General features: G+C 64.1%; 1 protein-coding gene across 1 annotated transcript in view; it reads left to right on the top strand.

Annotated features, from left to right (window-relative positions):
* The window catches only part of IPO8 (importin 8), a 34,766-nt gene extending 22,620 nt beyond the window's left edge, over positions 1-12,146 (top strand). The window contains exons 20-25 of the mRNA XM_055118385.1: positions 267-362; positions 3,314-3,534; positions 7,131-7,336; positions 8,781-8,984; positions 11,069-11,185; positions 11,777-12,146. Coding sequence (XP_054974360.1) covers positions 267-362; positions 3,314-3,534; positions 7,131-7,336; positions 8,781-8,984; positions 11,069-11,185; positions 11,777-11,874 — 942 coding nt within the window. The 3' untranslated portion in view covers positions 11,875-12,146. The remainder of the gene's footprint in view (positions 1-266; positions 363-3,313; positions 3,535-7,130; positions 7,337-8,780; positions 8,985-11,068; positions 11,186-11,776) is intronic.
* Positions 12,147-12,817: the final 671 nt, after the last annotated feature.

Here is a 12,817-nt window from a genome sequence, read left to right as displayed (position 1 = left end):
CTGGCCCCAAGCCAAAGAGATTGGAAGGGGACCAGCGGGCAGAGGGAGGCCCAGGTACTCTCTGGCATGCAGCTGTCTCGTAGCCCCGGCCCCGCCTGAGCACAGCTGGGAGCAGCCCCGAGTGCAGCTGGGTGTGCCCCGGCCCCGGAGAGGGAAGTCAGGGAGGACGGGGCAGAGGGCTGGGCTGGCCGGCGTGAGCGGCCAGCAGAGCTGTGGCTGTGGGGCGGGGCCGGCGGGCACAGCGCTGAGCTCGTTGTGTGACGCAGGTCCTGTGCGGGGACGCCGGGGAGGACGCCGAGTGCCACGCGGCCAAGCTGCTGGAGGTCATCATCCTGCAGTGCCGAGGAAGGGGCATCGACCAGGTAACCGCGGCCAGCACCACCGTCGGGCGGAGCTGGGGGCAAGTTGCGGGCACAACCTTGGGTTTCAGAGAGGAAAAGGACGCAGAAAGCTCTGGAGTCACTGTGGGGCTGCCGGGCGGGTCCTGGAGTGGCGGGAGATGGAAGCGCTGCTGGGTGTGTTCAGAGGCCTCCTCTCCCTCTCTGTGCCGTCTAAGCTCTCCCGGCCTTAGCCGTAGCGGAGAAGCCAGCAGGAGGAGGCGGGCCGGGAGGCGAGAAGTGTCGTGGGAAACCCTGGGCCGTGTGCCGGGGACACGGGGAGGGGACACGGGGAGGGCACACGGGGAGGGCACACAGGGAGGGGACGCGGGGAGGGTGGTGTTGGCATTCTGGATCCCTGAAGCCCCGTCTCGGGTAACTGTAACTCCCAGTAGCTGAAGAAAACAGAACCTTTCAAAAACCCCGGGGGCGGCCAGTGGTCCCAGAGGGCATGCGGCCTCTCGTGTGTGGGCCAGACCGCGGGGCGCCAGCCTGGTTCCTTCACTCCTTCTCTGGCACCGTTGCGCCGTGACACTCTCCTCCCGGGAAGTGACCTGCTCAGGTCAATCTCTGCAGCGTTTCCACTCTTCGGTTTCCTGATTCTGGCTCCTGCCCTGCTGGGCTTTAGATGCCCGAGTCTCCCCGCGCGGCTCGGGGTGGGTGGTCCGTCCTCAGGCTCCCAGTTTCGGGGTGTTTCTTCCCGGCTCCCCAGAGGCCGCCCCCTGCCGCCCTGCGCCCTGCTCTGGGGCGTGAGGCCCCGACTGGCCGCGCGGGGCGGTTTGTCCGTCTGGCATTTACTTGGCTGGTGGCGCGTGGTGTCCGGCTCCCGCAGACGACGTCGGAGTATCTGCTCCTGTACAAAGTGCCGTGGGACCGTCCAGGCAGAGCCCCGGGGCTCACGGTGTCGGCCCCTCCAGCCCGGCTTCCTAGATCCAGATCTAGGGGCCCGTTTGACCTCCCGCAGACGGGGTCTCGGGCTTCAGGGAACAGGTCCCGCGCCTCCGTCTCAGCCTGATTCCCAGTGACTTGAAGGGTTTCTGCGGGACACAGTCATGAATGAAGTTGCTTTTTTTCGAGTCAGTTAATCTTCTTTTGTTTCTGGGCCACTCCCGGTGGTGCTCAGGACTCAGTGCTGCCCTGTGCTCGGTGATCACTCCTGGCGAGGCTCAGGGACCGTCTGGGGTGCTGGGTCTGAACTTGGCTTGGCGGCTTGTACGGCACATGCCCGACCCGCTGTTCCATCGCTCGGCCCTGAGGAAGCTTTTAAAGTTCCTCCTGTGCGTCACTGTTGACGTGTAAGAGCACAGACTTCTGAGCAGGGCCTTGGCAGCTGCTGCTTCTCCGAGGGGCCTGGGAGTCCTGGCGCGGTGGCATCCGCGGGGCCTCCTGCCCACACGCCAGCCTCCTGCGACCCCTCGGGGTCTGGGTCCCTGCAGCTTCTCTTTCCTGACTCACCGCCGTGGCCAGGCTCCCCGTCGTGCTGACCGTGTGGGGAGCGGGGACGCCTGGACTCGTGCTGGCCGCAGGAGAGGTTTCCTGCCTTCCCCCGCTCGGGACGGGTCTGCCCGGGGCCCTGCCACACGTGGCCTTCCTGGTGCCCGTGTCGCTGGGGATTTTGTCATGAGTGGCCGCTGGATCTTGCCGGATGCTCCTCTCATCTGTAGTGGTGACGCTGTGGCGTGTGTGTCCTGCCAGTGGGTCTGTGGGGGCCGAACCATCTTCCCAGCCCTAGGCTAACCCCACTCGATCTCGGTGGATAGCGTGTTTAAGGTATTGTATTTGCTTGACCCAAAGTTTTAAGGGGGATCTTTGCTTCTGTCTTCATCAAGAATATTGGCCTAAGCAGTTTTTTTTTTCTTTTTATTTATTTTTCTTTTTTTTTTCTTTTTGGGTCACACCTGGCGATACACAGGGGTTACTCCTGGCTCCGCACTCAGGAATTACTCCTGGCGGTGCTCAGGGGACCATATGGGATGCTGGGAATTGAACCCGGGTCGGCCGCGTGCAAGGCAAACGCCCTACCTGCTGTGCTATCGCTCCAGCCCCGTTTTTTTTCTTTTTAAATGATGCCTTTGCCGGCTTTTGGAGACTGGGAGGCTTCCTGTTCTGGCACTTTCTGGGGAGCTTGAGAAGGACAGGCTGTAGCTCACCGGTCCCCTCTGGCCATCTGCCCACTCGCCGTGACCCCGTGGCCCTGGGCTTTCAGTCCTGGGTGCTTTTGGTCGTGCCTCGATGCTGCTGGGCTGCTAGTGTGTCCGGCCTCAGGCCTCAGCCCTGTGCGGTCGCAGGACTCGGGACTTTCCTCCACTTTCCTTCTTGAGTTTCCAGCTAGTGCCAGAAGTTGTTCCCAGTAATCTCTTAGAACCGTTTTTGTCCCTTTTGGGTCACACGCAGCGATGCTCGGGGATTACTTCTGACTCCGTGCTCAGGACTTACTCCTGGTGTGCTCGGGAGACTGTATGGGATGCCGGGGATGGAACCCGGGTCTGCCACGTGCAAGGCAAACGCCCTCCCCACTGTACCACCGCTCCGGCCCCCTTAAGTCTTAGGGTCTTTAGTATTTCTGCGGTTTCTGTTGGGATTTCTCCGCCCTTGCCTCTGCCTTGATGCCGTCAGGGCTTCCTCTCTCCTTGGTGGGTCTAGCGGGGGCCTTCCCAGTTCCTGCTGATTCTTTCAACCCCCCCTTGGTGTTCCTCGTCTTCCGTACGCGCCCTCGACTCCCGTTACCGTCTGTCTGTGCCAGAACTTGCTCTCCCCCCTCTCCTCTGCGTGCCCCGGGCTCTGGGCGTTCTTCCCCAGACGATGCTTGAGTACTTGAGTGGTCTCCGGAGGACCTTTGGTGGGTCACCCCCGGCCTTGTTCAGGATAACGTGTGTGGGGGGGCTCTTCCCTCGGGGGTCACCCCCGCGCGCCGCTGACCCGCCTCTCGCCCGCAGTGCGTCCCGCTGTTCGTGCAGCTGGCCCTGGAGCGGCTGACGCGCGGCGTGAAGACCAGCGAGCTGCGCACCATGTGCCTGCAGGTGGCCATCGCCGCGCTCTACTACAGCCCCGCCCTGCTGCTGCACACGCTCGAGCACACGCAGCTGCCCCCGCACCCGGGGCCCGTCACCGTCCAGTTCATCAACCAGTGGATGAGCGACACGGATTGCTTCCTGGGGTACGTGCGCGGCTCCCGCGTGGCCGCTGGGGTTTCGCTGGGGCCGCGGGCAGTGCCGGGACGGAGCCGGGCCCGGCGCCTCACCCCTGCCAGCCCCGCCGGCCCCGCAGCCTCGCGTCCTGCACTTGAGATATATATATATATATATATATATATATTTTTTTTTTTTTCTTTTTGGGTCACACCCGGCGATGCACAGGGGTTACTCCTGGCTCTTCACTCAGGAATTACTCCTGGCGGTGCTCATGGGACCATATGGGATGCTGGGATTTGAACCTGGGTTGGCCACATGCAAGGCAAATGCCCTCCCCGCTGTGCTATTGCTCCAGCCCCTGCACTTGATATTTTTATTTAGATTTTTTTAAAAACATGAGTCGTGGTGAGTTACTCAGTTGGTCGCAGTCGAGTTCCACGCATAGTTTCCAACGGGACCCCTCCCCCGGTGTCCCCCGTCTCCCTCCCGACCCAGCCTGCATCCACGGGCCGCGCTCTCTTCCTGCCTGTTTAATATGTTCCTCGAATAGTGAGTCGGGGGCTAAGTCCGTACCCGAAGGGTCACTCCTGCTGGCGACGCTAGAAAGCCAGACAGTCGGGAAGGTGGCGAGTCCCTCCCCACTGTGTCTGTGCCGCCGGCCGAGGGGCCATAGCCCGCTGGGCACTGCCGTCCCTTCCCGCCCCCCCCCCCCGTCCCCTGTCCTCTCAGGTCCCCGGCGGGACCCTGCTGGGGGACCCCCGGGGCGTGAAGGCGGCTGTCCTGGCGTCTTCACACTGTGGGGTCAGGGGGTGGGGCTGGGGGCACTGCCCGCTTCAGACACGGGTGCGAGGGCTCACGCAGGAGCCGTGTGTCCTTCCCAGAGGCACCCGACTTGGGCCAGAGACTAGGGGAGTGGTCAGGCCATTCGCCTTGCACCTGTCCAACCCGGGTTCCATCTCTGGCACCACCCCTGGCCCCACCAGGAGTAATCCCTGAGCACAGAGTGGGGAGTGAGCCCCGAGCACTGTAGGTATGGCCCGAACCCCGGAAACAACAGCAGAAACGCCCCACCCCCCAGCAGTCCTGCTGCCCTGGGTGGCGGGCGGCGTGGGAGGTGGGGAGGTTGAGTCAGAGGCTGGTAGGACAGGCTGGGAGGCTGCTGGGTGGACCTGCCGGTGCACCTGGGGGACCCCGATGTGACTGTTTAGGGGGCCCTGAAGGCAACAGCCTCAGGTGTTGGGCGCGGCTGCTCGCAGCTAGCAGACGCGCCTCTGTCCAGCGCTGGTGCCGTGTCCACCACTATGTCCCAGGCTGGGATTGTCCCGGCTGCTCTGTGCCCGCCTGTGTGGCCTCTCAGGTGCCTGCGCCTGTGGGAGGCGCCACAAGGATGAGGAGGCCTGGACGCCCAGAATGATCCTGTGGCCGCTCCAGCGCCCTCCTGGAACGGTTGGGCTTGGGGGTGCTCCTGCTGTAGCCAGTCAGCCCCCTGGGTGCTCCTACTGTAGCCAGTCAGCCCCCTGGGTGCTCCTGCTGTAGCCAGTCAGCCCCCTGGGGTGCTCCTGCTGTAGCCAGTCAGCCCCCTGGGTGCTCCTGCTGTAGCCAGTCAGCCCCCTGGGGTGCTCGTACTGTAGCTAGTCAGCCCCCTGGGGTGCTCCTGCTGTAGCCAGTCAGCCCCCTGGGGTGCTCGTACTGTAGCCAGTCAGCCCCCTGGGGTGCTCGTACTGTAGCCAGTCAGCCCCCTGGGTGCTCCTGCTGTAGCCAGTCAGCCCCCTGGGTGCTCCTGCTGTAGCCAGTCAGCCCCCTGGGGTGCTCGTACTGTAGCTAGTCAGCCCCCTGGGGTGCTCCTGCTGTAGCCAGTCAGCCCCCTGGGGTGCTCGTACTGTAGCCAGTCAGCCCCCTGGGTGCTCCTACTGTAGCCAGTCAGCCCCCTGGGTGCTCCTGCTGTAGCCAGTCAGTCCCCTGGGGTGCTCCTGCTGTAGCCAGTGAAGACAGTGAGAGTCACGGCCCCTGGCAGCCGCACTGCGGACTCCCGTATTACTCTCTTGGGTGGGGGCACACCGGCTGTGCTCAGAGATGCCCCCTGGCTCTGCCCGCAGCGGTCACGGCCGGCGATGCTGGGGGCCGTCTGGGATGCCGCATATGGAGCCCTGTCGGCTGCTCACGAGGCTGACGCCCTCCCTGCTGCGCTGTTGCTCGGCCCCCACATAGCACTTCCTATTCATTTTTGTTGTGGGACCTCACCTGACAGTGCTCAGGACCCATCCGGTGCCAGGCATGGAACCGGGCCCTGCCCACTTAAGGCCTGTGTTCTTCTGCTCGACCCACTTCTTTGTCCCCTGAAGCTCTGATTTTTAAATACTGTGAATCACTGAGGATGACTTTCTGTTCATTCCTATAATTTTAAATGTGTTGCACCAATACAGTAGTTTTCCTTAATATTTTTAGTTGATTTTTTTTTTTTTTTGTTTTTTTTTTTGTTTTTTTTTTTGTTTTTGGGTCACACCCGGCGATGCACAGGGGTTACTCCTGGCTCTTCACTCAGGAATTACCCTGGCAGTGCTCAGGGGACCACATGGGATGCTGGGATTAGAACCTGGGTCGGCCGCGTGCAAGGCAAACGCCCCACCCGCTGTGCTATTGCTCCAGCCCCCTGATTTTTTTTTTTTTTTTTTGGTTTTTTGGGTCACACCAGGTGATGCCCAGGGGTTCCTCCTGGCTCTGCACTCAGGAATTATTCCTGGTGGTGCTCAGGGGACCATATGGGATGCTGGGAATCGAACCTGGGTCAGCCGCATACAAGGCAAACACCCTACCCATTGTGTTATTGCTCCAGTCCCTATTTTTAGTTTTTTTAAAAGGACATGTTTAAAAAATATATAATCTTGGACTGGAGCGATAGCACAGTGGGTAGGGTGTTTGCCTTGCATGCAGCTGGCCCGGGTTTGATTCCTCCGTCCCTCTCGGAGAGCCCGGCAAGCTACTGAGAGTATCCTGCCCGCACGGCAGAGCCTGGCAAGCTCCCCGTGGCGTATTCCATATGCCAAAAACAGTAACAACAAGTCTCACAATGGAGACTTTACTGGTGCCCGCTTGAGCAAATTGATGAACAAAGGGATGACAGTGCTACCCTGCTATAGTTTTGAAAAGTATCTGTTTAGAAAAATGTGTTTAGCTTTAAATGACAGACCACTTAGTAGAAAATATGTATCATGTTTACTGGCTTGTGGCCCTTCAGAATTAGAGTTTCTTTGTCCGGCATCAGAGTGAGGACATCTTCCTGCGTCACTGCTGATGAGGTGTCCGGTCTCCGGCCCCAGGGTTGGAGTGGGCCCCCCGGAGGGTAGAGGCTCTGGACACTCCCTCTCCCCACTGATGGGCGCTGGCCGGGCAGGGCCGGCCGGGCTGGAAGCCGAGAGTGTACCCGTGCCGCCAGGTCACACGCCAGGTCACACGCTGGCCTCTGACGAGGAGTTTGACAGGGGTGCACTCCCTGTCTCCCCGTCAGGCAGCGGCCGGGCCCGCGTCCCCGCCAGGTGTCAGCGTCCCCGCCAGGTGTGGGGAGGGGCCGGGCTGTGTCCCCGAGGGAGGCAGGGCTGCAGCAGAGACGCGTCCCCCCCGGCAGGCACCACGACCGGAAGATGTGCATCATCGGCCTGAGTATCCTCCTGGAGCTGCAGGACCGGCCCCCCGCCGTGGACGCCGTGGCGGCGCAGATCGTGCCCTCGGTGCTCTTCCTCTTCCTGGGCCTGAAGCAGGTGTGTGCCACGCGGCAGCTGGCCAGCCGCGAGGAGGACGCCAGAGCCGAGAAGGCGGAGGTGGAGGAGAACGGTGAGGCTTGCGGGCTCGGGGGCGGGTCCGGCTCTGCTCATGTCCCGACACACAGGTGTTCTCCCCCCTCCCCCTCCCCCCCTGCCTCACAGGCGACAGTGGGTGGAGGCTGGAGTCAGGAAGGGTCAGCTGCAGAGGGCGGTGCTCCGGACTTGGTGCTCCCCATCGGTGGAGGACATTTGTAGTTTACGTAAAGTAAATTTAGGGTCAAGTATAGAAATGACGGTATTTTCCCTTACTTGGAATCCAGGATAAGGTAGGTCAGAACAAAAATGTCTGATTAGGGGCTGGAGCAATAGCACAGCAGGTAGGGTGTTTGCCTTGCACGCGGCCGACCCGGGTTCAATTCCCAGCATCCCATATGGTCCCCTGAGCACCGCCAGGGGTGACTCCTGAGTGCATGAGCCAGGAGTAACCCCTGTGCATCACCGGGTGTGACCCCCCCAAAAAATATATGTCTGATTATTTTCCTTTCTATGCGTGGTCCTGGGGCCAGACCCCAGGAAGGGGCACACGCTGGCCACTGAGCAGTCCTGGCCCAGGTGGCTTTTGTGTCATCACAGAATCGCTTTTGAGGGCCAGGCAGAGAGGGCCAACTCCCCAGGGACACTTCCCTCTTCTGGCTGGAAAGAGACTGCGGAAAGTGAGCGGCTTTCCCAGGAAATTCCGTCTCAGAGGCCGGGTTCGTGGCCTCACCCCCGTGTGTGTAGATTCGGGCCTTGGGCACGCGGCTCTGCCGGCAGGGGCAGTACCGATGCCCCAGCCCGGAGCCAGCCTGCTCGACTCTGAGCGGACGCCAGCAGCCGCCCGCAGTGCGCTGGCTCTCGTGTCGCTCGGCTCGTTCCCTGTTGCCTTGTGGCCCTGGACGGATGCTTCAGGTCCTGCCCGACGGGGCGTCTGCGTTTCCGGCTCTGGTACGGCTGGCCGAGGAGCCGTGGCTGGTCGCCTTGGTGCTGGGCCGGGTCTCTGAATCTCACTGTTGACTGGCATTGCCGCAAGGCTGTTGTGTGAGGCCCTGGCACCCGGTGATGGTTGAGTCTGGCTGTGGGGGTCAGGGCTGCACCAGGAGAAACAGGGCCGTGGCCGGCCTTGAGCTTCCCGGCCCTCGGGGCAAACCCTGCCAAGTCCCCTGTGTGCAGAGGTGAGAAGTGCCTCACCAGAGCGTTTCCGAGAGCTGCGGGCGCTGCCTTTTAGAGCGTCTGCCCGCGGCGCTGGCCTCCCGTGGCCCTGGTTCCCCGACGAGGTGGTTTGGCAGTCTGGGGGCTCCGAGAGGCAGTGCCCGCGCGGCTGTCCAGCCAAAAGGACGTGTCTAATATTACGGGAAACCGTGCGTTCGGTTTTCCGTTCCCAGGATGTCACTGGGTCGTTTCTGTTCTGACCGTGGACTTTGACTGTGTTTTGCCTTGTGTGTTCCGTTCCCCTTGACTACTGACCCACCGTGCAGAGGAGATCTCCAGCGACGAAGAGGAGACCAGGGTCAGTGCCCAGGCCATGCAGTCCAGCAACGGGCGGGGGGACGAGGAGGAGGAGGACGACGATGACTGGGACGAGGAAGTGCTGGAGGAGACGGCCCTGGAGAGCTTCAGCACGCCGCTGGACCTGGACGGCAGCGTGGATGAGTACCAGTTCTTCACGCAGGCCCTGCTGGGTGCGCTGCCCCGCCAGCCGGCCCCGCCCCGAGGCCCCGCCCCTCCAGGCCCCGCCCCCTCAGACCTGCCTTTCAGGCCCTGCCCCTTCAGCCCCGCCCCTCAGACCTGCCCTCCAGGCCCTGCCCCTTCAGCCCCGCCCCTCATACCTGCCCTCCAGGCCCCGCCCCTCAGACCTGCCTCAGGCCCTGCCCTCAGACCTGCCCTCCAGGCCCTGCCCCCTTAGCCCCGCCCCCTCAGACCTGCCCTCCAGGGCCCACCCCTTCAGCCCCACCCCCCAGACTTGCCCTCGAGGCCCCGCCCCCTTAGCCCCGCCCCCTCAGACCTGCCCTCCAGGGCCCACCCCTTCAGCCCCGCCCCTCAGACCTGCCCTCGAGGCCCCGCCCCTCCAGCCCCACCCCTCAGACCTGCCCTCGAGGCCCCGCCCCTCAGACCTGCCTCAGGCCCTGCCCTCAGACCTGCCCTCCAGGCCCCGCCCCCTTAGCCCGCCCCCTCAGACCTGCCCTCCAGGCTCCGTCCCTTCAAGCCCCGTCCCCTCAGACCTGCCTTTCAGGCCCCGCCCTTCAACTCTGCTCCTCGGACCTGCCCTTCAGGCCCCGCCCCTCAGCCCTGCCCCCAGGCCCCGCCCCTCCAGCCCCGCCCCTCAGACCTGCCCTTCAGGCCCCGCCCCCAGGCCCCGCCCCTCAGACCTGCTCTCCAGGCCCCGCCCCTTCAGCCCACCCCCTCAGACCTGCCCTCCAGGCCCCGTCCCTTCAAGCCCCGCCCCCTCAGACCTGCCCTTCAGGCCCCGCCCCCTCAGACCTGCCCCTTTGGCCCCACCCCTCCTATCTGCCCTCCAGGCCCCGTCCTTTCAACCCAGCTTCTCAGACCTGTCCAGGCCCCGCCCCTTCTGCCCTGCCCCCTTCACACCCCACCTCCCTGCCCCCCACCCCAGCCCTGGTGCTCCTCATCTCCAGACTCGTGTGTGGCGGGGGCAGCTGTTTGGTAGACGAGTCTGTCCTGTGCTGGTTTAGCTGCTTTTCAAACATAAATATTCATTATTACAGAAAGCCCCACACATGCTCAGGACCAGAGCGGCCAGCCCAGTGAAGGGTCCCTCCCGCGTGCTGGGCTGGTGGGGGGCTGCAGCTCTCTCCCCAGGGGCCTGTGGGCAGGCGTGGCCGCTGTGGACACCGGGCGGCTGCCGTACTGGCGTCAGGCGTGCGGCCATCCCGGGGCTCTTGGGGAGGGGCGTCCCGCTGCCGGGGCGGGTAGCTCTGCACCGCGGGCGCCGTCTGCCAGCTGCAGGGCTCCGTGTGCAGGAAGGGGGGATGCTGGCTGGCTGGGGCTCCGAGGGCTCACGCGGGACACCAGTGCCCGAGCAGCAGAAGGGGTGAGCGGGACTCGTCAAACTAAAGAAACGAAGCCAGTGAAGAGGCTTAGGGAAGGATGATGAGCACAGAGGCAGGGGCCTTGCTACATGGGTCATCTGTCCCAGGCCGCACGCGACTCCGGGCTCCAGTGCTCTGTGCCAGCGCTGCCAGGGCCCAGACTCCTCCTGGGGCCCGTGGGCTCAGCCCCCGTGTTCTGTCCCCCAGTGTAGGGGGAGGATGTGGCCGTGTCCTCAGCTGTCCGTGACAGGCCTGGCGGGGCCAGCGGGCCCCGGGTGTTGCTCTGAGGAAGGTATTGGAGCGCCTCAGACCCGGAGCCGGCATTCGGGCAGAGCCAGGCTGAGGCGGGGAGGGTCTGCGGGCAGGGAGGGCCTAGGAGGGGTCTGGCTGTCCGGGGCCCATCTGGGCACAGCCTGGGTGTCCCAGACAGACAGACAGAGGTGCTCGGGGGCCTCCAGGGGCCCTGGGTGGCCAGCAGGGCTCCCGAGACCTGTGCTCTGGGGAGCGTGTGTGAGCCCAGGGCGGGGCCGGTGACGGGCGAGAGGTGGGCCGAGGCGTGCGGGGTCCTGGCCTGGGGCCTGTCACCGAGGGGGCGCTCAGGGCTGCCTGGGAAGGTGCCCCGTGTGTCTGCGTCCTGACTCACGCTGTCCTCCGTGCTGACGTCTCTGTCACTCGGCTGCTTCTCTGTCCTCCCCCCACGTGACTGGAATGAACAGCGGTGCAGAGCCGGGACCCCGCCTGGTACCAGCTGCTCGTGGCCCCACTCAGCGAGGACCAGCGGCGGGCGCTGCAGGAGGTGTTTGCGCTGGCAGAGCACCGGAGCAATGTGGCAGGTGACGTGGAGCCCCAGTCCCCCGCCCCGGGGTCCCCAACGCGGTCCCGGGTGGCTCCCGGCCCTAGTGAAGGCGCCTTCGCGGGGAGGGGCGGGCCCAGAGGTGAGTTGCTGAGGGAGGTGCTCGGCTGCGGATGGACTGAGGCACGTTTTCTTCTTGGGGGCCCCACACCCAGAGGTGAATGCTCCCACCGCCTCGGGAAATCAGTGACTCCGGCTCCGTTTCTGGCCACGCCGGGCTCGCCCCCTTGAGTCACGCACGTCCCACCCCGACTTTCAGGCTTTTGTCTGGGGGGTTAGACGTGACCGTGAGGACCCTGGGGGAGAATTCCCCGTTACCGAAGCACCGGGCGGCTCTGTGATGAGCCGGGTGTCTGGAGCCCGGGTTCGGGGCGTGTGTAGGGGCTCGCCGTGCCGAGTGGCCTGGAGGCCTCAGGTGGGCACAGAGTGGGACCCGCGCAGCTCGCCGGACCCAGACCTGGCCGCCGTCCTCACCCCGCCGTCCTCCGGGCGCCGTTTTCCGGGTCTGCGTGGGTGTGCGAGGGGCTCGCTCCCGGCTCCCGACACCCCCTCCCCCTCCGGCACATTCCAGAGGCGAAGAAGAAGATCGAGCAGCAGGGCGGCTTCACCTTCGAGAGCAAAGGCGTCCTGTCCGCCTTCAACTTCGGGACCGTGGCCGGCAGCGACTGAGTGGCCCCCGCCGGCCCCCCCTCTGCTGGGCGCCTGGACTCGGCAGCACTCCCCCCCACTCCGCTCCCCCGGAGGAGCGAGTGACGCGGGAACAGGTCGCGGCCCCGCGAGCCCGGCCCTGCCACGCGTGGAGCTGCACGTCTCAGGTGTTTGCAGGATCAGTGGATTTATGCGGAGTAACAGTGCCTTCTGTTGTACATGAATTACCGGAACCATTTTTTGGAGTGCGTTGCGATTTTTTTTAAAGCATAAAACCTTTATAGATCTAACGACCCCTGGCTCTGTGGCTCCCTCTGCGTCTCTCTGTGCGTGTGAAGCGGGCCCGCTCCCGCCCCCGCCCCCACGACCCCCCCAGAAGGGCTGTTCCTGATGCATCGGCAACGCGCACACACGTCACGTTCCTCCGTGGCCTGGTGCGTTCAGGATCGAATGATTTCTCGGCATCAGCTGTCAGGGCCGTCACTGGAGGTGCAGTAAGTGCTGGCGTTTCTGGGCCGCACTTCAGCACTCAGGGAGCAGGGACTGGGCAGGGGACGGGCCGTCCAGCACCTTTTGGGGGCACTGGGCGGGCTGCCAGGGTGTTTGGTAACAGGTTTTTTTTCCAACTCTGGGAGACCCACATTCATCTGACCGGATCCAAACCCACCCTCCATGCTGTTGGTCAGAGATGCGGGCGCTGGTCAGTGCCTGGTGTGCGTGTGAGGGTCCCGTCCTGGTGGGCGTGTGAGGGTCCCGTCCTGGTGGGCGTGTGAGGGCCCCGTCCTGGTGGGCGTGTGAGGGTCCCGTCCTGGTGGGCGTGTGAGGGCCCCGTCCTGGTGGGCGTGTGTGAGGGTCCCGTCCTGGTGGGCGTGGGCAGTGCTTGGCTGGGCTGCTGTCCCGGGCCTGTCTCCGAGGGCAGGGTCTGCTCTCCCTGCACTGTGCCGAGCGCCAGAGGCAGTCGCAG

Source organism: Sorex araneus, chromosome 10 (assembly GCF_027595985.1).
Source record: "Sorex araneus isolate mSorAra2 chromosome 10, mSorAra2.pri, whole genome shotgun sequence".
Lineage (NCBI taxonomy): Eukaryota > Metazoa > Chordata > Mammalia > Eulipotyphla > Soricidae > Sorex > Sorex araneus.
Note: the sequence above shows the minus strand (reverse complement) of the source record. Positions and strands in the feature narration are given on the sequence as shown.